Here is a 26,064-nt window from a genome sequence, read left to right on the forward strand (position 1 = left end):
TTCTATCCTTTTTGCCTTCCAACGCAGCTACTGCTTCTTATATTTTCTAAATGGGCGCGTGAGATGCTTGATGTCAATCAAACCGCTCTGCTTTATTAGTGCGCGCTCCCGACGCTTCTAGCTACTGTAGTACCAGCAGCATTGCAAATTTGCCAGAATGATCGTCCCAACCAGGCATGGTAAGCGTGATGATCCACTAGGTGGCGTGTCATGTTCACCACGTTCTAAACGGTAGATTCTTTGTACACGATTTCGAATATGAAACTTGGACAGACTACCAAACAAATAATTTTTGCCAGTGGCAGTTTGGTTTGCTGGCAATGCAAAAATAAGTTTAGGAGTCCGCCCAGCACTGACCCCTCTGCTAGTAGGTTCATACTAGCATTCAATTCAATGGCTGAAGGCAGCGCAACCTGGAATCGCTACCACTCAAACTTAGCAAGGAGAACTTAAAATATATGCTTCTCCATCATGCCGGTCATCATATGCTACCCTCAAATACGGTACAATATACGGACAGGTCTGCTTTAAAATACATGGCTTTGTTTGGGCTGAAGGTTTGTGGTAGACATTTTCTCCCTGGTAGAGCGTTTCTGAATACAGTCATACATGATATAAAGGATAAATACCAAAAATAGACATTTCTACTTTGTAATTTGGTCATAATTTTTTTTTTTTACCTTTATGAGAGACAGGTTATACAAGTTGGCAGGTGGCGGTCTGAACTCTAGGATATGTCAGGTCTCCTAAGCTACCCTATCTAAGGGAAGAATAGGGAAGAGGGGGAAGACGCTGAGCTCAGGGATATATAGCTTTCTATTATTTAATTCAGTATTTTTATATGAAAAGCTGTAAAAATGCTTCCACAGAGAGTGATTGACAGCTTTCCCTTTACACAAACTCAAACATTCAAGAGCAGAACTCACAAGGTTTCTCTTTAAAGTCCTGGCACCATTTAAATTGCATCTCAAAGAAAACTATAGATCCTGAAATCTCAGGGCAACATAGGATAGAGCACGGGACACTGAGATAGAGTAGCATAGGGGGCCTGACAGAGCAGCTAAAATACTACGGCTTCCTTGCATGAGACATGGGGGGGGGGGGGGGGAGTAGTAGTATACAACGGTCATCATACACTAGTCTAATACCTCCTCCCTCTCTGGAGTGGGCAGGGGTTGGTGATGTCATTCACAAGCATCCGATCACTGCTATTTCACACTGCAGCGCTGGGTCATAGAGAGCCAATGCTTTACTAGTTACGTATGAACTTTTGCGTCCGCTCCAACCAGGGGCCTGGAGTTCCACTTCGAATTATAGACCTGTGTGCAAGAGCCTTCATGTATCTAGGAGATAAGACAGCGCTTATCCCATTTACGTCTAGTGTGAGACAACAAGTAACACTTCTGCTGGTCGTACAGAGCGTTGATCTTCAGTGTTTTGCAGTTTAGCCTAACAAAATGGATATTGATCTTCCACGGACAGAAGCGCGAAATACGACATCACAACAATTCCTTTGGAGCACTATAAAAATTGGGCAGCGTTTACAATGATTATAAGAAAATCTACGGTCAAGCTCACATCTGGCAGAAGTGGTAAGGCACAAATCCATGCCACACAAATTGCAGTAGAAACCAGTGTTTTTTTTTGTTTTTGGTTTTCTTTTTGTAAACAGCAGCTCTAGGAGGTGTTGTAGGAACTTTTGCAGTTTTTGTCAAAAATTATTTTTTTTTTTTTTTTTTTTTTAGCCAAAGCCAGGAGTGGATGCAAAATGTAGGAAAGGCATAAATCTAAGACTGATGCATCTCCTTCCTTGTGTGTCCACTCCTGTGTTTGGCTAAAAAAAAAAACAGAGCCAAAGAAAACCCCATAAAAACGGCATGTGTGATGCTGGCCTAAATCCACCACAAACTTAGATTCTGGTTGCGATTGCTTTGCTGCATGACACCCATGAAAGCTGTAGCCTTAAGGCTTCACGCACAAGACCGTGCCCGTAATTACAACCCGTACTTACGAACACGGTCGGCCGCGGACAGCCGGACGTTTTTACGTGCCGTGCTCCCATTATAAAGTATAGGAGAACGGTCCGTAAAATAAAAAACTAGGACATGTCCTATTTTTACGGGAAGGTGTCCGTCGGCCATAGAAATGAATGGGCCCGTAATTACGGACCATAATTACGGTCAGTAATTACCGGCGATTTTACGGCCATGTGCATGGGGCCTTAGTCCGTATATCGCTTATTCCCTTTAGAATAAATAAAAGCACTATACACAAAAATATGCATTAATATTTAAAATGATTAGTTAAGACCACTCCGTTCTAATCCTAAAAAGACTTACCTCCTCCATTTTTTCAGATACGGGGGTTTCATCACCTGCCACCGGTTCCTTCACATCCGAGCTTTCCACTTTCCTGCAAGGCTGACTCAACTGGTCAATGGGAGTACCTGACCTTGAGTTCTGGCATAGAGAGGCTGTGCCAAGAATGGGCTCATCATCATCAGAATCTGGCAAAGGAGTAGGGCTGATATCCTCTAACCCAGTGCTAGACGGTCTAGAGGAAGGGGTAACATCCTGGTACTGAGAGTTTGAGCTATAAGGGGGGATTGGTGAAAGTTGGGATGAAGAGGAGGATATAGGGCTTCCTTCCATCCTCAACTCATTGTCTGAGCTTGGTTCATTTAGGAACGGTAATTTGGTTCTTTGCTCTTTTAAAAGCATTTCAATTCTTGAGTCTAAACTATTGTGCTGCATTGCTGCCTCCAAAGTGGGTGTCCCTGGTGTATTCCCACCCTCTGGTGTCCGAGCACGAGATGTTGTCTTCTGCTCCATGGCACACTCTGGCTCAGGAGGAGGGGGTTCCTCTGGTTTCTCTTTAACTGGTACAAAGTCAATATTTACAGAACTACACCCACTATCAGAAAACGGCTCTGATGGTGGTGGTGGTGGTGCTGTTCTCCGGAAATCTCCTTCTCTTGATGTCTGTAGGAATGGATTTTCATCAGGTGATGGGTAAACTGAAGAGGCTTGGTAAGGAGTAAAGGCTGATGACAAACCAGTCTGGCTCAGGGGCGAACTGTGGGAAAACTGTGCAGTCTCTGGCTGGGATCGAGTTGCATTAACGGTTTGATCAGAGCTCCGGTAAGAACCAGAACTGTGAACATAGTGGTGACCTTGCCTCCGATTATAAGAGTCAGTAAACTTTGGTTCATGCCTTCTTGATTTATAGTCCTGCCCATAGTGAAATGCTGGTGTTGTTTGTCGACTGGAATAGTTAGAGTCCTGTGAAAAAGGTGTTCCGAGACGTGGGGTGTGAGGCGTTCCTTGTGATTGTGGGGTAAACTGGCTGTAAGAGTTTGGGGTATCTTGTCGACTTGAATAGGCGGTGTCTTGGGAAAATGGGGTACTGCTGTTTGGGGTAACTGATGCACTCACACTAGTTTCTTTTGTACGTTTTATGGTCTCATTAACCTGAGAAAAGTGAAAGAAAAAAATTGAAAAACCATTGTTATATAGCAAAATCAAATTCAAATATAACCAAGTATTCACAAATAAATTACATAATGTAACCCTTTAAAGGGGCTCTGTGACCAGTTTATTAATTCCCTATCTCCTAAGTAATCTAATAGGCGCTGTGATGCTGATAACTACAGTGTGATTGGTTTAAAAAAAAAATAATGGATTATTTTAAAACTTATGAGCATTTTTCTAAAATATACTAATGTGGCTCTAATAGCCAAATAAGAGGTGACTTGTTCTTTTCACTCTGGGCGGTGTAATGTTTTCTGTATGACGCTGTCCAATCAGCATACAGCTTCTCCCCCTTCCCTGCCCAGCAACAGTGTGATCATATAGTACACAGCTTCCATTCCCGACTGTGGATTTAACTGGTGATATCTCCGGCTGTGTCACAGCTAGAAACTGCGATCCTGTCATAAGAAAGATTAGAATCTAATTTTTTATATCCCACCAGAACCACTGTTCTAAGTCGTCCACAGCTGAGATATGGCTGTTCGAAGTCCTCCCCCTTCCCTCCAGCCTCAGTCTCTCACACTGTGTGAAGCAGCTTCATGCTGACAGGACAGCGTCAGAGGCTGTGATGTAGCTCCAACTCAGGAGAATCGCTGGTGTTTACGCCCATTTGTGGACAAAGCCCCATTTTTCAAATCTGCCGTGTCTCTTTATGTGGTAATAATTTTGAAATGCATTTACTTATCCTAATGATTCTGAGACTGTTTTCTCATGACACACTGTACATTATGTTAGTGGTAAATTTTGGTCAATACATTCTGGGGGAGATATATCAAAATTGGTGCAAAGGAAAAGTGGAGTAGTTGCCCATGGCAACCAATTAGGTTGCTGCTTTCATTTTTCAAAAGGCTTCTGAAAAACAAGAGGTGGAATGAGATTGTTTGCCACTTTTGACTTGCACCAGTTTTGATATACCTTAATCATTATATTTTTGTGAAAACCCCCGATAATTTGGAAAAATTTAGCATGTCTACTTTATAATGACATCGTAGTTTTTGTTTTTTAACATCCTTTTTATTTTTTAGAACGTTTGGAGGCTTATAAGTTTTGCTGTCATTTTTAGGAACATTTCCAAATATTATTTTTTAGCAAATCTTCAAATGTGATCCCTTTTTGCTGCAACACAGCATGTGTTAACAGAGAAACGACACTCAATATTTATTGGCCAGATTCTGCAGTTAGAAATATCCCATATGTAGCCCTAGTGCACTACTTGACTAAAAACACAGGCCTCAGAAACGAAGGAGCACCTTGTGGATTCTGGGGTGTCCTTTTAATGATGTTTCCAGGCACCACCATAGGTTTGCAGAGGCCTTGAGGTGCCAAAACACCACCCTAAAAGGCCCCATTTTAGAAAATACATCCCTCAGTTGATTAATCTAGGGGTGTAGTGAGCATTTCGACCCACAGGCGTTTCATGGAAATTATTAGAAATTGGTCATGAAAATAAAAAAATATATATATTTTTTTCCCAATAAAATGTAGCTTTAGCTCAAACTATTTCATTCCCACAAAGAATAAAAGGCGAAAAAGCACCCCAACATTTGTGCTTTTCGAGCTCAGATTTTGCTGGAGTGGATTGCGGACGTCACGTCACATTTGCAAAGCCCTGACAGACAATAACAGTGGAAACCCCCCAGAAGTGACCCCATTGTGGAAACTACAACCCTCAAGTTATTCCTGTGGGGGTGTAGTGAGCATTTTGACACTACAGGCGTTTGCATGAATTAATTTGCAGCCAAATTGAAAACTTTTGAACAGATATGTCATTTTGATGCCCAATACATCGTGCCCGGATTGTTTCACTGTGATAAGACAGCTCTCTAATTATTATGCTGTGTTTTCTGGTTTTAGAAACATCCTATACGTATCCCTAATCTTTTACCTGGACATACGATAGGGATCAGAAGTGAAGAGCACCATGCGCATTGAGGCTTAATTTGGTGATTTACACATCATTGGCCCACAATTGACAAAGCGCTCAGGTCAAATAATAATAAAAAAAAAAACACAAGAAGTGACCCCATTTTTGAAGCCACACCCCTCAAGGAATTTATGTAGGGCTGTGGTGAGCATTTTGACACTGCAATTTTTTTGCTGAAATTAATTTGCAGCGGATAAAAATTTGCCACAGATGCGCTATTTCGGCGCCGAATATGCTTTGGCCAGCTAGTGCCACGGGGGGAGACACACTCCGAAAATTGTTACGCGGTTCTCCAGAGTATGGCAATGCCATATATGTGGACATAAACTGCCTTGGACTGCACAATTGTTACATAAATAAAGACATAGAATTTAAGTATAACTTGTTATACAGCAGAACAATGATCAAAAATACTAAATAAAAGTGAAATCAAAGTACAGGAAGCATTTTCTTAGCCACAACAGCTGTAAACACTGGCACAACAAGTGAGGTTTCAGAAGGCAGTCACTTAAGAAGTGCGTTACCCAGACTTTACATGGGTGATTTGAATAGTGGATAACTTTGTTCCTAAAAGGGGTTGTGTAATAAAAACAAAGCCTGTCCATATGCCCAATAAGTGTATATGGACTTTATAGAGGAAGGTCCCTGCTTGTGACCCGCTCTATAAGCCAGAATGGAGAGACACCCTCGTGGAGCCAGCTCTATTTATCTAAATGTCCTTGGATGCAATACAGCATTTCTCCGTGAGCGCCTCCTGCAGGGGAAAGGAGTGGCCAAACACAGGTTAGAGAAGCCAGACCTGCAGCAACCAGCGGCTTCATTGTAAGAAAGGATCAGAAACAATTCAGTAACAAAAACATGCTATAGGGGTGAATTCACACACGGCAGATTTGTTGCAGAAATGTATGCGACGGTCACATTCTTCTGAATGGGGCTGGCAGAAATAATCCCACTTCGATGTCTGGGATGGATTTTCGGTCACAAAGGTGCCTGCAACAGATCTGCCACACGTGAATTCACCCTAATAAGGCTGTGTCCACACTGAGGAGGAAAATTCTGCCTCAAAATTCCGTTTGGCATTTTGAGGCAGAGTTTAACCTTCCTGCACGCCATTTGCCGCGATTTTCGCCGCGTTTTTCACTCGCGCCCATTGAGTGCTACGGGCAAAAAACTCCGCGAAATACGCTTTCTCTGCCTCCCATTGATGTCAATGGGAGGTTAGAGGCGTAACCGTGTGAAGATAGGGCATGTCCCATCTTTCTGCTGCGAGGCGGTTTTACTGCTCGCAGGAGAAAACCGCCTCCGCCTCCCATTGAAATCAATGGAAGGCATTTTCGGCCGGTTTTTGACGAGTTTTACGGAGCAGTTTCCCCGCCAAAAAACTCGTCAAAATACTCTGTGTGCACAGTGCCTAATGGTGAACATATGGAAGGGAGGAAAATACTGCTGTTACAGTAGTGTATGACCTACAATACATAGTAAACAATAAGGCAACTTGACAATATGGCGTTTACCTGTGGAGTTTCATTCACGTTTGGTGAAGCATCCAAGTCAGATCCAACCGGAAGAGTCTGAGGTGTGTAGAGACCATTAACTAACAATTCATAGAACCGCATACGGGTCTCTCCTGCATAGAGGTGAAACATATTATTAACAGTAGAAACACAGAAACGCACACATCTCCAGTAGTCAGATCATCTTTGTGCTGGTGGTTTTACAAAATGAGCCGAACACAGAGCCATTACTGGAATACTGAAGTCTCATAGCATCAAATGTATTTATTACTCTAAATCGTGATGTATTACAAGTCCAAATGTAAAAATGTAAAATAAAGTTTATTGATAAGAGCGCAGCATGTAAGGAGTCCTTGAGAACACACGTCGGGGACCATGAAAAAATGACTGCTCGAATTCATGGTCTATGGGTGTACACATACTACATTGTAAAGAAGGAGCATGGACTATGCATATACTGTTCCACTGAAGGCCTTTTAAGAAGGTTTTCGGATTTATAAAACACATTTTCAGATACACCTTTTATAGCATTCTGCGTTAATAAAGAGGGGGTCTCCTGTTTAGGACCCTCATCTATTAACCAGAGCGGACAGCAGCCATGAAGAGTGTTTCTCTCTCTCTCTTGGGGACCCAGCACCCATTTCTTTGAGAAATGTGTAAGCCTGGAATCACACATGTAGTTTTTTGTGCTAAACTCAGGATTCCAGCCTAATGCTTAATTTCCCTTGTGGCGACTCTGCAGGGATATCTGTAGGGAAACCGGTCAGGAAATAACAGCGGATTGCTGAGAGCCAAAGCAAAAGCAGTAAATGATACTTAAAAGCACATCCCCTTAATATGAAGGTGTGACATACCCCATCAAAACTAAGAGAAAACAATTGCCAGATAGGATATTCTAGTTAAAGGGGTTCTCACGATAGATGTTTATGGCTTCTCCCCCAACTCCGTTTCTGACTGGTGAGGCTGCCTCCGCATACAGGCTGTGAAGGTGGTCGGGTTTCGGAAACAGCGGAGCTGTGAAAGGGAGTTACAGAAGCAGAGTAGCACAGCGAGCTACACGGTTTCTGTAACTTCTATGAAAGGTACAGAAACAGCGTTGCTCAGATGTTTCCGGAACCCGACCACCTTACCAGGTAGAAATGGGGACTGAGGACCCCCCCATTCCAGAGATAGCTGCGGGTCCCAAAGGTGGGACCTGCATCTACCAGACATTTATGGCATATCCTGTGGATATGGATATGCCATAAACGTCTGTCGTGAGACAACCACTTTAAAATAAAATAATTTGTTACTACCATGTTTTTATCCACTCTCTTACAATTCCAGTAATGGAGAACAAGAGAATGAAGGCAGTGTAGGATGTTTAAAAAATGAAAAGAACCAAGACCAGGGTATCAATACAACATATTGAATCATGGAAGCACTGAAATTTGAAGTGTACCTCCTACGGCTCTTTCAGGCAGTGTGTAAGAAATCTAAAATAAATACCAACCAAAAGCCTAACTGAGTTGTTCAAATACGGATTCCCACCCACAACCAAGCACTCATAGTTCCTAAGCTGCTCAAATCCATTAGGCACGGCATAGGTCTGATCCCTCCTTGTTCTAGGAAAAATGGAAGGATTGGTAATGGCCAGAAGCACTTAATTTTTTCCAATTCAAAAGGCGTTTGGAGCATATATTAGGCAAAACGTGATACTTCTCACAATATATATATATATATATATATATATATTAAAACTAAAATTACAGGTGGCCAGCCAGGTGGACAAGTGATTTCTGGTGATGACATCAATTAGGCAAAGGCTTAGACTACCCTGGCAGTGGATATCCTCTACTATTTCATTTAGTTTTCGCTCTAGTTGGTTATGTGTTCCCCAGAAGGCATCTATTTCTAGTTAACTTTTTCGTAAGGTGGTTTTACACGGGTAGAGAGTCTGTCCGTTGAACGATCGCGATCGACAATACAGCATGTCAACCAACACTTGTTTGCTCCATTCAAACAGAGAAATTATCGAAAACAAACGGTTGTAAATATGATCATTCGTCCCTATACATTTGCATCTTGAGGGCAGCACGTCTGTTTGCTACACTGTTTACAGAGGGCAATGATCAGGAACTAGAGTTCATACCACTGCTCTATTGCCCGATCATTGGCATGTGTAAAAGGGCCTTTAAACCTTATATGCAGTCTCTGGCTAATAACCAGCCTTATTTTGCAGGAACCATCCCCCCACTGTTTAAAGGGGTTGTGCCATAAAACACATGTATCCCCTATCCACAGGATAGGGAATACATGTGTGATCGCTGGGGGTCCGACCGCTGGGACCGAATGTCACCCAGTGCGCAACATGAGAAGCTTGGACTTCCAGGTTCTTTGTCTGGCTTAGGTGTTCAGCAGCTCCATCCGGTCTATTCTTAAAGGGAATGTGTCGCAAGAAATGTTGTTTTTTTTCGTTTTTTTAGTTAATCTATTATTATTTAAGTTGTTACACATTGTTTTAATTTTTCTAATTTTTTCACAAGTCAGGAAATAATATAAATTAGATTCTAATTTATAACATTTCCATGTGCTGGTAACTAGAGGGAGCAGTTCCCAAAATTGCAGCATGGTCAATGTGGTAAAGAAACCTCATTGCTTTACGCTGAAAATTTGGGGTAGACACACTCGCTCTAGTGTCCTCACACAATCTCCCCTCCCTTATTCTGGCTAGTGCCAGGAGGAGGGGGTTGAATCTTCAAACCTCCTACACTGTGTGCCACCATTTTCTGAGCGACTGCACAGTGTAGGAGGATTAGATACATTGCTAATCAGACAGTATAACACGAACATAATACACACATCACATACACAAACATAACTTACCTGCTCCTGCCGCCGCATTCGCTCCTGTTCCTTGCGTCTTTGCTTCCTTGAACATATGGCCAGAAGCCGCGGCCGGATGTAGTCATCTGACTGTCCGGCAGCAGCTTCTGGTCCACATGAAAATGGCGCCGGATTTCGCTCTGCTAACGAGCTTCGTTTTGGTCTGTGTGGGAGCGGCGCATGCGCCGTTCCAACACAGACGGCATAAGCAGCAGTGAATGGAACGGCTCCCGTTCGCATTCTCTATGGGGATGTATGTGCCGTATTCCATCTCTGTATGTGTCGTTAATCGACACAGAGATGAAAAAAAAATGGCAGCCCCCATAGAGAAGTTAAAATTTTAAAAAATAAGTAAAAAGTAGAACACACGAACACAAACAAATAAATTTTTTTTTTTTTATCATACTGAAAGCAATATAATAAAAAAAAAAAAAAAAATGAAGAAAAAATATCATGACACCTTCCCTTTAAGCCTCTTTTGGCACAGACACAATACTTTTTCTGTGGGCGACACTTCACCAGGAAAGCGCTGCCCTGGAACTATCCTGGGGACATCACTACATGCAGAGGTAGAACTTTCTCCTACCTCTGCCACATCACCAAAGAGAAGCGATTTGATCACCTTCTCCTGGTATTCTAAATATGTCCCCTCCTGACCAGTGCTCCTGTAATTTACAAATGAGTTGTACAATGCCTGATTAAACAGTGGGTGCATGAGGTCCCAGACAATCTTCCAAGTTGTGGTCAGGACGGGTGGACAGTTTGGGGGCTCAATCTGACTGTCCCTTCCCTCATAAATTTTAAAAGCATGTGTGTAGCCCGACTCAGACAACTTGTACATTTTTACGACATACCCGGCACGTTTGTTGGACAAATACTGCCTGAATTTCACCCTTTACTTAAAATTCACCAGGGACTTGTCAATGGCAATTTCACTTCCAGGGGTATATGAAGATGAAATTTTTGGGGCCAAATGACAAATAAGGGGTCTAATTTTGTATAGTCGATCGTAATTGGGGTCATCCTGGGGGGGGGGGGGGGCCAAAGGGAATTATCATTAAAATGTATGAACTTTTGTGCTGCCCCAAAACGAGCCCTGGGCACTGTGGTGCGGTATAAGGGGCAATGGTACAGAATATCTGTGGACCCATCGGCCCTCACCGATGGCTTCTTTGTTAGGCCCGCATTCGAAGTCTGTACTTGGACCCCTGCAGCAGCAGTAAAGTCCGGTACTTGGGGGGTGTAGGAGGTTGGGGGCAACCAATTAGGTTCAGGTACAGGTGTAACCTGAATGCTAACCATCCTGCAACTGCAATGAGGTTCCTCTGGGTCACTTGAGGAAGCGGACAGAACAAAAAGTTACTATATCACTTGCAGTATCTGTGTCCGATGCGAGTATCTTATACGCCTCTTCTGCGGTAAATATTTTGCTGCCATTTTTTTTTTAATGTACAGTAAATGTATATGTACTTGTATACTGTCGAGAGCTATATACAAAAAAATGTATAACTTTTTTTCTGACGCAGACTAACACGGACTAAATGCAAACTATCAATACATAAAAAAAATTAAAAAATAAAAGCAGAAAAAATAAAAAAAAAACAAAAAAAAAAAAACAACTGGGAATCACACAACATGTAGCTTTACACTCTTTGATGACGCGTACGTCTCAACATTTTGACGAGTTGTTCAACTATAGCTGCAGGTTATTAAAGTAGTGTGCTAGTCTTTATCCTCTTGACCCCCTTAAAAAGCATCTGTACTTTCACAAAACTTTTGACGTGTCGTAGAGAATTATCAGTTTTGATCAGTGGGGGGTCAAAGTGCTGAAACGAAGGGGTAAAAGCGTTCAGCTGAGGAGACTGCACCCTTGGCTGGGATCGGCACTATTTATTAGGCTACATTCAGACGAACGCGTGCGATTTTCGCACGTAAAAAACGCGTTTTTCCTACATTTTGTTGTCAGTGTGCGTTGCGCATTGTCATCAATGTGCTTTGCATGTGGCATGCGTTTAACACGTCCGTGCAAGTACTTTTTTTTTTTACATTTATTTTTCTGCTTTTCAATGTATTTGATGCGTGAAACACGGACAGCACACATATGCACCAATATAGGACATGCAGTGAGTTTCACGCAACGAAGACTCGCTGCAAGAAAATTCACGCATGTCTGAATAGTCCCATTGAAACTAATGGGTCCGTGTGCTGTGCGTTGTTTCATCGTATTACACTCGTCTGAATGAGCCCTTAAGCTGAAGGGCTCATAGACGCGGGTCACAGCACCCAGCGATCAAAACGTATGTCTCTATGACATACCAAAACTTTTGCGAAAGTACAGAAACTTTAACCCCTTAAAGAAGCTCTGTCACCAGATTATAAGTGCCCTATCTCCTACATAATCTGATCGGCGCTGTAATGTAGATAAGTGTTTTTTATTTTGAAAAACGATAATTTTTGAGCAAGTTATGAACAATTTTAGATTTATGCTAATTAGTTTCTTAATGCCCAACTGGGCGTTTTTCAACTTTTCACTCCCATAGTAGAGAATGGCACGGTCCTGTGCATGGCCCCATAGGAATGAATGGGGCCGCAATTCTCCAGTGGATTTTCGGGGGAATTGCGGCCGCAAAAGCACGTTCGTGTGCATGAGGCCTTATTCATCTTCACGCCATACCTTGCCCTCTTACTCGGCAGGTACTGGTGGAATTGAAGCCTCCCTTTAAAATGTACCAGGGACTCATCAACAGAAATACACTTCTCAGGGGGTGTTTGCTTGGGAAAACCGGGCACTGAAATGGTTTAATAGGGGTCTCAGTTTACAGAAACGGTCAAAACTGGGGTCATCTCAGGGTGGGCACTGCTCATTATCAGTATAATGTAGGAAGCAAAGTATTGCCTCATAACGCATCCTGGACATGGCCATACGGTACATCGGGGTGTGGTATAACATGTCTGTGCTCCAGTAGGTCCTAATGGATGGCTTTTTCAGAAGCCCCATGTTCAAGAGCAGTCCCCAGAACTTGCCCATCTCTTCTGCATCTACAGGATTCCACCTGTGGGATTGGGCATAAAATGATGTGGGGTTCTTTGTTATATTCTGTTGGGCATATAAATTTGTCTGGGACACCATAAGCTCTATAAATTCATCAGTGAAAAAGAACTTGAAAAAGTCCATCTCCCTGAGCCCTGCCGTGTTAAATTTTACCCCTGTGCTGCCAGTGTCCTCAGGGATTTGGGGCTCGTAATTGTCTGGTGTGGGAGTCCAAATGGGGTCACTTCGCTCGGGGGGTATCAATTTGTTGCGGGGTCACTTCTCTCAGGGATTTCAGCTATAGTGGTGGTCCTGGAGCCCCTCCTAGGGAGTCACACCATCCGACGAGTCTGTCAGAGGCAATAAATTAATACGCCTCTTCGGCAGTAAATGTCCGTTGGGACATGTTTGTTGTGCTTAGACAGGTACAAAATGTATATACAGCAAAAAACAATAAAAAAAATCCCTAACTGGGAGCAATAGGCTGCTACCTAAACTAGCACAAAAGCGTGCTTTGTTTTTAGAGAACAAATGGACTTCCCTGACACTAAAACTAACTAGGGCGAGGGTTCCTAACACTGAACCTAACTAGATTTTATGTGAATTTCCCTAACGCTAAACCTAACTACGGCGATGATTCCCTGACACTAAACCCATCTAGATTATTCCGAACTTCCCTGACGCTAAACAGAACTACGGTGATGGATCCCTAACGCTAAACCTAACAACGGTGCCGGATTCATGACGCTATACCCAACTACGCTTTTTTATTTTAAACTCGTTTTATTGAACTCCAAGCTTGCAGTACAAGAATAAAAGAAATAACTTTCCATTGATACTATATATCTCAGAACATTGAATACAAAGAAGTTACATGGTATTCCAGACATGATATACATCACAAATTACAATTCAAACATTGCATCTTCCCTTATATGGGTAGGTGGTTATGATATAGGTCAAGTTAGCACCAATTATACATACATTGATAATAGAGGTACAAACGTTGAATTGTTTACCACATTAGTTCACTATTTCTCCTTCCTCTCTCTCCTCTCCTCCTCGACGATCAATGTAATAGAGAATGCATATTATTTCCCATACCCAAGGTCCCTGATGATGCGAGCCAACCATCCCAGATCTTCCCAAATTTATGAACACATTTCCTATTTCTGTACACCACTCTCTCAAATGGGACAACATTTTCAACCAAGAATTTCCATTGCCCAACCGTGGGAGGTCTATACGCCATCCATCTCAGGGCTATGGCTTTACGAGCTAAGAATAGTGTTTCCCTAAGGAACACTCGGGTATGCAATTGCCAATCCTCCTCCCGCAACAAACCCAACAGGCACAGTTCCGGCGTCTTGGGTATAGGCACCGACACAATGTCCCTCAGAACCTCAAGCACCCCCTCCCAGAAGGAACTGATGCGTGAACATTCCCAAATGAGGTGTATAAAGTCTGCCCCTGAAGAGTGGCACCTAGTGCATTCTGAGTTCGGTATCTGACCCATTCGATGTAGAAGTGATGGTGTAAGGTAACATTGGTGTATTATGTATAGTTGGGTCTGCCTATTATTAACAGAAGGAGATACCAACATATGAGACTCCAGGGCTTCTGACCAGTCTTCCTCGGACAAGCCGGGGATAACTGCTTTCCACGCCGATTGCACCGGAAGCTTGTGCGACTCAGTTCGTACATTTAGGAGATGTGTACAGTGCTGAAATAATGCCCTTGGGTCCCTGTGTCTTTAGAACTCCAATCAATGGGAATTTCGAAAGAGACGGGGACTGCGTGTTAAATTGAGCTTTCAACGCATGTCGTAGTTGCAAATATCTGAAGAACTGGGTGCGATGTAAACCATATTCTTCCATCATCTGAGTAAACGATAGCAACACATTTTCCCTATAAACGTCCCCCAGGCACAGCACCCCATTCACCTTCCAATACTCTGAACCCTCCATCATTTGTAAATGTGTGAACATGGGGTTTCCCCATATCGGTGTCTGCTCCTCCAAGGCCCTAAAGCCATATATCAACTTAGCTGCTTTCCATACCTGGTGAGCTAATCTATGGAGTAGGAGTAGTCTCCCTCTAAACAAATTGGGATTCTCCAACACCAGCCACATGACTGATGTCCTCAGCACCTGTCCCAAAGCATAGTCGGGAAAGGATTCTGTGCCTTGTCCTATCCATTCTTTCAAATAACGTAGTTGACCACTCAAAAAATAAATGTAGAAGTTAGGCAGTGCCATTCCTCCCCTATCCCGTGGGCGTTGTAGTTTGGCCAATGCAAGCTTCCTTCGAGATTTCCCCCAGACAAAGCTAGCCGTCAATGAGTGTAGTTTATTAAAAAAATATATCTCGGAATGGGACCATTTGCATGTTCCAGTAAATGTAATCCCTTAGGTAACAGAATCATCTTCACCAAGTTTATCCGACCTGCCACAGATAGCGGTAGCGTTTTCCATGTCTTAAATTTCTCGATAAATAGGGCCTCTAGGGGATATATGTTTTTATCATGAGACTCTGCAGGGAGCTTTGTAATGTATATACCTAAATATTTAAAGTTAGTGACCACAGGCAGATTATAGTATACCTCCGGCCATTCTACCTCCCAAAGCGGCATCAGGGCTGATTTAGTCCAGTTTATTAGCAGTCCAGAATATCGGCCAAACCGATTCACAATATCAATTGCCCTTGGGAGAGTATCATGTACCTCGGACATATAAAGGATCAGGTCATCCGCATATAGACCCACTCTACTTTCTCTGTCTCCAATTTTTACTCCCTGAAATATATGATCCTGTCGTATATCCCCTTAAGGACACAGCCTGTTTTGGCCTTCAGGACACAGCCGATTTTTTCAAATCTGACATGTTTCACTTTATGTGGTAATAACTCCGGAATGCTTTTACCTATCCAAGCGATTCAGAGATTGTTTTCTCGTGACACATTGGACTTTATGTTACTTGCAAAATTTGCTCGATACATTAAGTATTTAATTGTGAAAAACACCAAAATGTAGCGAAAAATTGCAAAAATTTGCATTTTTCTAAATTTATATGTATCAGCTTGTAAGACAGATGGTAATACCACACAAAATTGTTGCTAATTAACATCACCCATATGTCTACTTTAGATTGGCATCGTTTTTTGAACATCCTTTTATTTTTCTATGACATCACAAGGCTTAGAACTTTAGCAGCAATTTCTCACATTTTCAAGAAAATTTCAAAAGGCTATTTTTACAGGGGCCAGTTCAGATGTGAAGTGGATTTTAGGGCCTTATATATTAGAAACCCTCGATAAGTCACCCCATTTTAAAAACTTCACCCCTCAAAGTATTCAAAACAGCATTTAGAAAGTTTCTTAACCCTTTAGATGTTTCACAGGAATTAAGGCAAACTAGATGTGAAATGTTCAAATTTCTTTTTTTTTTTGCAGAAATTCATTTTTCATCTATTTTTTTTGTAACACAGAAAGTTTTACCAGAGAAACACAACTCAATATCTATTGCCCAGATTCTGCAGTTTTTAGAAATATCCCACATGTGGCCCTAGTGCACTTATTGACAGCAGCACCAGCCTCAGAAGCAAAGGAACACCTAGAGGATTTTGGGGCCTCCTTTTTATTAGAAAATATTTTAGGCTCCATGTCGGATCTGAAAGGCTCTTGCGGCACCAAAACAGTGGAAATCCCCCAAAAGTGACACCATTTTGGAAACTATACCCCTTGAGGAAATTATCTAGGGGTATAGTGAGCATTTTGACCCCGCAGGTTTTTTGCAGAAATTATTGGAAGTAGGCCGTGAAAATGAAAATCTACATTCTTTCAAAGAAAATGTAGGTTTAGCTAATTTTTTCTAATTTCCACAAGGACTAAAAGGAGAAAATGCACCACTACTTTTGTAAAGCAATTTCTCCCGAGTAAAACAATACCCCGCATGTGGTCATAAACGGCTTTTTGGACACACGGCGGAGCTTAGAAGGGAAAGAGCGCGATTTGGCTTTTGGAGCTCAAATTTAGCAGTAATGGTTTGCGGAGACCACGTCGCATTTGCAAAGCCCCTAAGGGACCAAAACAGTGAAAACACCAAAAAAGTGACTCCATTTAGGAAACTACACCCCTTGAAGAATTCATCTAGGGGTGTAGTGAGCATTTTGAACCCACAGGGGTTTCATAGATTTTATTAGAATTGGGCAGTGAAGATAAAAAAAATCCTTTTTTTCCAATAAGACGTAGCTTTAGCTCAACATTTTTCATTTTCTCAACAAATAAAGGAATAAAAGAACCCCAACATTTGTAAAGCAACTTCTCTGGAGTACGGCAATACCCCATTTGTGGTCATAAACTGCTGTTTGGGCACACGGCAAGGATCAGAAGAGAAGGAGTGCCATTTGGCTTTTGGAGCACAGATTTTGCTGGATTGGTTTCTTGACACCATGTCACTTTTGCAAAGCTCCTAAGGTGTCAGTACAGTGGAAACTCCCCAAAAGTGATTCCATTCACAAAACTACACCCCTTGAGGAGTTCATCTAGGGGTGTAGTGAGCATTTTGACCCCACAGGTGTTTCATAGATTTTATTAGAATTGGGCAGTGAAAATAAAAAAAATCCTTTTTCTTCAATAAGACGTAGTTTTATCTGAAAATGTTTCATATTCTCAACAAATAAATGTAAAAGAGCACCACAACACTTGTAAAGCAACTTCTCCTGTGTATGACAATACCACATATGTGGTCATAAACTGCTGTTTAGGCACAGAGTAGGGCACAGAAGGGAAGGAGCGCCATTTGGCTTTTGGAGTACAGATTTTGCTGGATTGGTTTCTGGGCGCTATATCGCATTTGCAAAGTCCCTGTGGGACCAAAACAGTGGATCCCCCCCAGAAGTGACCCCATTTTGGAAACTACACCCCTCAAGGTATTCACCTAGGGGTGTAGTGAGCATATTAACCCCACAGGTGATTGGCAGAAATTGGTGTGCACGTGATGTTGCAGAGTGAAAATGGTTTTTCAATAGATATGCCAATACCCAGCTTGTGCCACTGGAGACACACACCCCAAAAATTATTAAAAGGGTTCTCCCGGGTATGGCGATGCCATATATGTGGAAGTAAACTGCTGTTTGGGCACACTGTAGGGTTCAGAAGGGAGGTAGAGCCATTTGGCTTTTGGAGCGTGGATTTTGCTTGGTAGTAGTTTTGTTTGGAGTCTTACTGGTGTTTCCGTTTATAATGTGGGGGCATATGTAAGGCGGGCGGAGTATATAAGGGGCATAGTCAGGTGGTATAGTGGGGTAAAAAAATAAATAAATAATGATCCATAGATGTGTGTTACGCTGTGACACAATCCTTTCTGCACAGGCCGGTGTCGCACTAATAAATGGTCTTTACTTATCCCCCTTTTGGTCCGCACTCGGCACCTTTGAAGTTTGGGGAATTTTGCTGGGAAGTGTTGTCCTGGTATAATACGGGCACCCTCGCTTCCAGCAGATATGTTTGGGCCCTCCCCTTCCTGGATCCCTAATTTTAGGGGCCTTGATAATTCGCCACTTGAAACAGAAGAAATGTTCCCCTCGGGCTGCACAACTGTATATTTTTATTTCCTGGCTTATTGGTGCCTTGACTAATTTTATTTTTTCATAGACGTAGTGGTATGAGGGCTGTATTTTTTTGCGGGACGAGCTGTAGTTATTATTGGTACCATTTTGGGGTACACGCGACTTTTTGATCACTTGTTATCCTTTTTTTTTTGGGTGGCAAGGTGACCAAAAAACAGCAATTCTGGCATATTTTTTTAGTTCTTTATATACAGCGTTCACCACGCATTATAAATTACATGTTAGCTTTATTCTGTGGGTCAGTCCGATTCCGGTGATACCTAATTTATAGCACTTTTTATGTTTTACAACTTTTTGCACAATAAAATAACTTTTGTAAAGAGAATGGATTTTTTCTGTCGCCAAGTTGTGAGAGCCATAACGGTTTTAAATTTTTCGTCGGCGGAGCTGTATGAGGGCTTGTTTTTAGCGAGACGAGTTATAGTTTTTATAGACACCATTTTATGTACATGCGACTTTTTGATCACTTTTTATTTAAATTTTTGGAAGACAAAGTGACCAAAAAAATAGCAATTATGTCAGTATTTTTTAGTTATTTTTTTTACGGCGTTCACTGTGCGGAATAAATAACATAATATTTTTATAGTTCAGGTCGTTACGGTCGCAGTGATACCAAATATGTATGGCTTTATTATTTTTTTCAATAATAAATGACTTGATAAGGGAAAAAGGGCGATTGTGTTTTGGGTTGTTATTTGAAACTTTTATTGTATTTTTTACAACTTTTATTTTTACTTTTTTGACACTTTTTTTGACACTTTTCTTTAGTCCCACTAGGGGACATGAAGGTCCAACAGTTTGTTTGATGTTCTAATACATTGCACTACCTATGTAGTGCAATGTATTAGAACTGTCAGTTGTTCACTGACAGCAAGCCGATCAGGCTCCGCCTCTGGGCGGGGCCTAATCAGCTTACGTAATGGCAGACAGGAGTCCATTGTTAGGGCTCCTGTTGCCATGGTAGCAGTCGCCAGCCTTGCCATCGCGTGGCAAGGCTGCCGATTTGCTACAAACCTCTAGGATGCAGCGATCACAATGGATCGCTGCATCGAAGGGGTTAATGCCAGGAATCGGAGCTAGCTCCGGTTCCTGGCGATAGATCGGGGTGTCCGCTGTAACATACAGCGGACACCCACTGCTGATGACGCCGGCTCAGCTTCTGAGCCGGAAGCTGAGCCGGCGCCATCTTGCCGATGGTACCGGAAGCCTCCTGGGCCCCGCCGACGACGGGGCATAGGAGGATTCCGTTGCTGGCGGACCGGGAGGTAAGCATTAGCCCTCCGATCGCCTTTGCAGCCACCGGCAACCCAGCGATCATGTTGCTGGGGCGCCGGTGGCTATAAACTCCTCACATGCTGCGATCGCTATTCAACGCAGCATGTGAGGGGTTAATCGGTCGGATCGGAGGCTAGCTCCGGTCCTGGCCGATACCTCAGGGTGCCAGCTGTAACATACAGCTGTCACCCGGCGGTGATGTCGCTGGCTCAGCTCCTGAGCCAGCTTCATCTCCATGACGTACAGTTACGTCAAGATGCGGGAACAGTCCATCTCCCATGACGTAACTGTACGTGATTTTGCGGGAAGGGGATATGGATGGCCAGCGATTCTATGGCTAGTGCAAAGAGAAGAGGGGATAATGGGCATCCCAGCCTGGTGCCCCTGCTCAATTCAAAAAAGGAAGTACCTCTCCCATTAATCAATAAATTGGCTTTGGGATGTTTATATAGAATAGATATCCACTTGGAGAATCCCGACCCTATCCCAAATTTAGACAATACCGCTTGCAGATATTTCCACTCCACTGAATCAAAGGCCTTGGCCGCATCAAGTGAGGCCATCGCCCATTGTTTTTTTAGTTTCTCCCCTACCTGTGAAACCGCCTGAGCCTTCCGAATATTCCCCGAAGTAGATCTCCCGGGAATAAAACCAGATTGAACCTCATGTATGAGTAAGGTGACAATATGATTAAGTCGGTTTGCCAGAATTTTAGTTAGGATCTTATCTAAATTGAGCAGGGAGATAGGTCTATATGATCCACACTCCACGGGGTCTTTGTCAGGCTTCAGTAGAATGATAATAGTAGCTTCATATAAAGAAGTGGGCAAAACTCCCACTTCAAAAGCTGCTGCATACATCTGAAGCAGCTCAGGGCCAATAATCTCTAAATATCGGGAGTACACTTCCAACGGGATTCCATCAGGCCCAGGCGACCTCCCATTATTTAAATCCTGCACGGCCGTCTGCAATTCTTCCAGTGTAATATCCTCATCTAAGCGGTCTCTATGCTCCTCTGCTAGCTGCAGGAATGTAATCCCCTCCAAATATTCCAACAAGGAGTCTTCCGAATAATCACATTGGGATGTATATAAATCAGTATAAAATCTGCAGAACCTATCCCTTATTTGCTCGGCATCATTAAGAAATAGTCTCCTCTCATCCATGATCTCTAGAATGGCCGGGGATGATTGGTTGGAGTGTACTATTTGTGATAATAATCTCCCAGACTGATCACCTAGTTCAAAGGCGTTTTGTTTAAGAAAAAACAGCTTCCTATCCCCCTTCTCTCTGAGATGTATCTGATACAATCTGCCCGCCTGCTGCCATTGCAGTCTATTGTCCTCAGTCGGCTCCTCGATATATGCCTGCTCCAAGTCCCTGCCAATCTATCTTCCTCTACCCTTGATGTCTTTTTGATAAATGAAATAGTGGACCGCAAACAACCCCTCAAATATGCTTTAAACGTGTCCCACCTTAGGGAAATATCAGTCTCTTCTTCGTGGATTTCAAAGAATTGGTTTAACTGATCAGGAATACGATCATTAGTCCCAATCAGAGATAGCCAAAATGGGTGAACCCTCCAGTTTAATTTGCTAGCTTGTCTATCGTATAAACGAAATGTCGCCTGCAAGGGCGCATGATCCGAAGCACTGGGAGGGGCGTATTCAATATCAATTACCCTAGGACCCAAGGAGGCCGATCCAAACATATAATCTATTCTAGATAACGCCCCCCTAGCAGGGGTAAAACATGAGAACTCAAGATCTTTGGGATGTCTCAGTCTCCACAACTCCACCCATCCCATCTCGTCTATCAGTCGCTGCAAGTTTGAAGGTGGGTACAACTCCCCAGCCTCGTTCTGAGCTACGAATTTGTCAATATACGGGTTCAGTTAAAATCTCCCATACATACGACTTTGGCTTCAGGGTAATTAGCTACAAAAGTAACCGCTGTCTGCAGTATTAACAGGTAAGCTGGAGGTGGCGCATATATCCCTATGACAACAAATGGCGCACAATTAATGTATGCATGTAAAAATATATATCTACCCTCTGTATCTTTCACCGTCTTGGTTGCATTCCACCGCACTGATCTATGAACCAGTATAGAAACCCCTCGAGAATATGACGTGTGCCACGAATGCTCTGCCCATTGGACCCAAGGTTTTTTAAGACGGTGGATTGTATCCGCCGTGAGATGGGTCTCCTGGAGGCATAAAATGTGCGGTCCGAATTCCCTCACGTGTGCAAACACAGTAATACTTTTGCGAGGGGTACCCATGCTTCTAATATTCCACGACATTACTTTCAGATCAGCCATACAAGTAATCCCTTACATGTTTGCAGAGGGTTCCCCCCCTTATCCCCTGTAGATAATACAAGTTATATACCAATATCGTTAATTTCGTATATAGCATAGATTGTGTAGCAAGCTGTGTAACTATTATCCAACAAAACAAAACTTCCCTCTGTGGGGACTTCCATGAGAGTATACTCCTCCCATGGGCAAACTTATCAGTAACCTGTGAAGGTATAAGTATAACTGTTATACCGTGGCTAATGGTTACGGGGTGTCTGTGCATACAATTAAAGATGGTACTGTTAACCTACACAGAGATAAAACAACTGTAGCAACCCACATTTCCCCGCTATTTCCCATCAGACCTCTTCACATTCTCAAGAAATACCGGACAGTCCAGAAGGTTAACGGATGTGTCGACTTCCCTGCGACATGGCTTCGGGTATTCAAAATGGAGTATCCAGTTCCAGCTTCCCAATCTGCCAGTCCTTTCACCAAGAGGGAAAGTCGCGTTGCGTGTCTGGACCTCCGGCATCTTTATCAGCACAGCGAGTCCCGCATGGCCCAACTCAAACCCTCCGGTTACCTGGTCTCAAAGATAGCCATTCCTCAGCTTCCCTCGGATCTCCAAAAAAAAATCGCTTTCCCTCCATCAGTGATACGTAAACGAGCCGGATAGGCCATTGAATAGGATATATTCAGATCCCGCATCTTTCTCTTCACAGCAATAAATGTAGCACGCTTCTTTTGTAGTTCCGCCGAGAAATCTGGAAACAGGAGCACTCAGGAATTCTCATGCTGAATATTAGGGTGTTGACGAGCCATCTGTAAAATCTGATCCCGATCTTTTCAATTAAGTAAGCGTGCCAGTAAGGGCCTTGGCGGCATGCCTGGCAGAGGAGGTCATGCTGGAACTCTGTGTGCGCGTTCCACCGCAAATGCTGCTGAAAAATGCGCCTCAGGAAAGGTGGCACGGAACCACTGCTCAATAAAAACGCCTGGCGCTATTCCTTCTACTCGCTCCGGTAAACCAATAATTCTGATATTATTCCTGCGTGAGCGGTTTTCCAGGTCATCACATTTCTGCTGCCATATCTCCACTTTGGCCTCCATTGCTGACAATCTCGCGGGTATTCGTAAATTAGCATCTTCAATGGCGGAGATTCGATGTTCCGTGTCCTTTACCCTTTCCCTCAGCTTCTGCACATCATGGCGTACCAGGCCCAGATCCACCCTCACCTCCTCTATCTTCCCCGTCAGCGATGTAGTGGACAGAGTGATAGCCTGCAACAGTTGTTCGTACACCTGCTGCAGAGTCAGCTCTGGCTCAGACTCCGTCTCCTCCTGCTGAGTTGTGCTGGTGCTCTGACCTCGTGGTGGCCTGGAGCGTTGTGCCGGAGATTCTGCAACGCCATTTTGAGCGCTGTCCCGGGCAAAGTTCTTCAATTTCTTCGCCGCCGACGCACCTTTTGTGGGACCCATCGGTGCAATGACTCAGTGCCACTCCAGGAGGCTATAAAGAGGTCTGTCTGTCTCAGGATATTATGCAGGATTATAGATATTGCGGGTTACCGGACGGAGCTCTCACTCAACACGTCCTCTCATGTTGCCTGCTGGCCACGCCCCCCCCCAACTACGCTTTTTGACGGTTCCCTGACACTAACTAACCCGAATACTAAACGAACCAGTTAAATTGTCAAACTTGGCTAAACTATTTTTTTTTTTTTTAATTTTTGGGTTTCATATATATAAAAAAAACAAAAAACAAAGAATAATTCTCAGGGACCAAGAAATCAGGTCCTGAAGACTGAGAAGTGGTCAGTGATAGGAGATCACTGACCAAAAACGTGGGGGAAGCAAAAAAAAAAAAAAAAAAAGAGAGTGCTTTTTGTAACTTTTTTTTTTTTACTTTCTTGACTTCTCTCTTCTCACAACCGCTCTGAACGCCTCGATATCTCCAACAGACATTCAGGGCGGTTGCAGCAGGATGTGATGTCAGGGAGAGGAAGTGAAGAGACCGATCACCGCTATTGGTCAGTCAGTCAATAACTAGCCAATAGGAGCGATCGCCGAGGCGGGACCATCGCGACCGTTTCAGGCACATTGAGCTGCGATAGCCTGCTGTTGGAAATAGCAGCTATCACAGCTCATGAACGTGCCGCGCCCGGCGTAGTATTGAATGCAGGCCGTACTATTAGGTCATGGAACGCGAACTATACAGTTACCATGACCTAATAGTACATCTGGGAGCGGGAAGGGGTTAAGGACACATCTATTTTGGCCTCTGAGCAGGGTTGCCAACCATCCATAATTTACAGACAGTCCGCAAAAAACTGGTGGTTTTTTTTTCTGCCGTCCGTAGTGTCTGGCATAAAAAAACCACTGTCCGGGATTTATCCTCCATCCCCTGAAACATTGCACAGCATATGCGCCAAAATGTACATGTGCAGTTCAAACAAGGGAAGAGTAGGCCGCGGCAAATTAATTTAGGACGACGACGGACGGAGCCAAGTGAATGACAGTCTGAGTGAAGTCGGTGCCGGGAATGGACCAGTCACCTGACCCGAGTCACATGACTCAGCCCCAGGCGTCACTATCCATATATGTGATTCCCTGGCCAAAGCATTGCGGACGCTCTGGCTGGGGATTCCGCTCAGAGGGAACCCCATTGGCGCTATCTACAGGGGCGGGGTGAGGCGTGTGGCTCCATCTACAGGGGGCACTGTGGCTCTACCTACAGGGAGCTGTGGATTGGGTGGTCAGTGAGTCGGACTCACCAATCACAGGCCTGCTTGCAGCTTTCCCACACTAAGTTAGCGTGGGGAAGCTACAAGCGGGGCTGTGATTGGCGAGTCACTCCTAGCACACTGCTGAGGCAACGATTTTGTAATGTGTCCGTAAACATTTTGGTCTGTCTGTAATTTTTGGCTCAGTTATCCCGAAATTACTGAAGTGGCCATTGGAAACCCTTGCCCTGAGGAGATAATTTTTTTTATCAATGCATTCTGAAACCCATAACATTTTCAGTTACTATTAATGAAGCCTTATGTGGGCTTAGTTTTTTGCAGGACAAGTAGTAATTAAAATTACTAAAAAAAATTTTGGGGGAGGGAAAGTGGGAGAGGAGAAAAAAAAAAAAAAAAAAAACAGCATCACCGCTAATGTTTTTTTGGGGTTTTGAGTTTATGGCGTTCACCGTGTAGCATAAATATGTTACATTTATTCAGTGGGTCAATACGATTAGGGATACGAAATTTAGTTTGTTTTTTTGTTTAGATTTTACTACTGGCACAATACAAACACTTTTTAAAAAAACATATACACACATATATATATATATATATATATATATATATATATATATATGTACACAAAATTGTGTGTCGCCATATTCTGAGAGATGGAACTTTTTATTTTTCTGTCAACGTAGCTTTATGCAGGCTTGTTTTTTGTATGAGCAGTAGTTTTCATTTGTAATATTTTGGGGTACATAGGACCTATTGTATTACCTTTATTCCTTTTTTTGGGGGGGGGCTAACAAAAAACGCTATGCTGCTGGTCTTTTTTTTTTTTTTTTTTTAAACGGCGTTCACAACCTTTGATTAATAATATTTTAGTTTTATAGTGCAGATTGCTATGGTTGCAGAAACACCAATTATGTGTACTTTTTCTGTATTTTTTTCCATAATACATTTACATGTTATTCAGTCGCACTAGGGAACTTGACTATCCTAGTAACTCTAATAAATCACTGAAAGGCTGAGTTCACACATTGCGGATTAGTCGCAGATTTGATGCAGAATTCACCCTTTTGCTTTGAAAAAGGGTAAAATCCGCAATGAAAATCTGCAACAAATCTGCGACGTGTGAACTCACGAGCCAAATACTTCTGTATTGCTGTGTATAGTGCCTGTAAGTGTAATCCGATAGTCATCCTATTAGGCCCTGCCGCTGTCAGGGCATAATAGGCATAAACAGATGGAAGACCTGGGGCCTT

General features: G+C 43.1%; 1 protein-coding gene across 2 annotated transcripts in view; it reads right to left on the reverse strand.

Annotated features, from left to right (window-relative positions):
• The window catches only part of SETD1B (SET domain containing 1B, histone lysine methyltransferase), a 74,389-nt gene that overhangs the window by 36,375 nt on the left and 11,950 nt on the right, over positions 1-26,064 (reverse strand). For both annotated transcript variants that reach the window (XM_075834325.1, XM_075834318.1), the window contains exons 5-6: positions 6,969-7,081; positions 2,340-3,470 (exon numbers count right to left, since the gene is read on the reverse strand). In XM_075834325.1, the coding sequence (XP_075690440.1) occupies positions 2,340-3,470; positions 6,969-7,081 (1,244 nt within the window). The remainder of the gene's footprint in view (positions 1-2,339; positions 3,471-6,968; positions 7,082-26,064) is intronic.

Source organism: Rhinoderma darwinii, chromosome 1 (assembly GCF_050947455.1).
Source record: "Rhinoderma darwinii isolate aRhiDar2 chromosome 1, aRhiDar2.hap1, whole genome shotgun sequence".
In the NCBI taxonomy this organism is placed as follows: domain Eukaryota; kingdom Metazoa; phylum Chordata; class Amphibia; order Anura; family Rhinodermatidae; genus Rhinoderma; species Rhinoderma darwinii.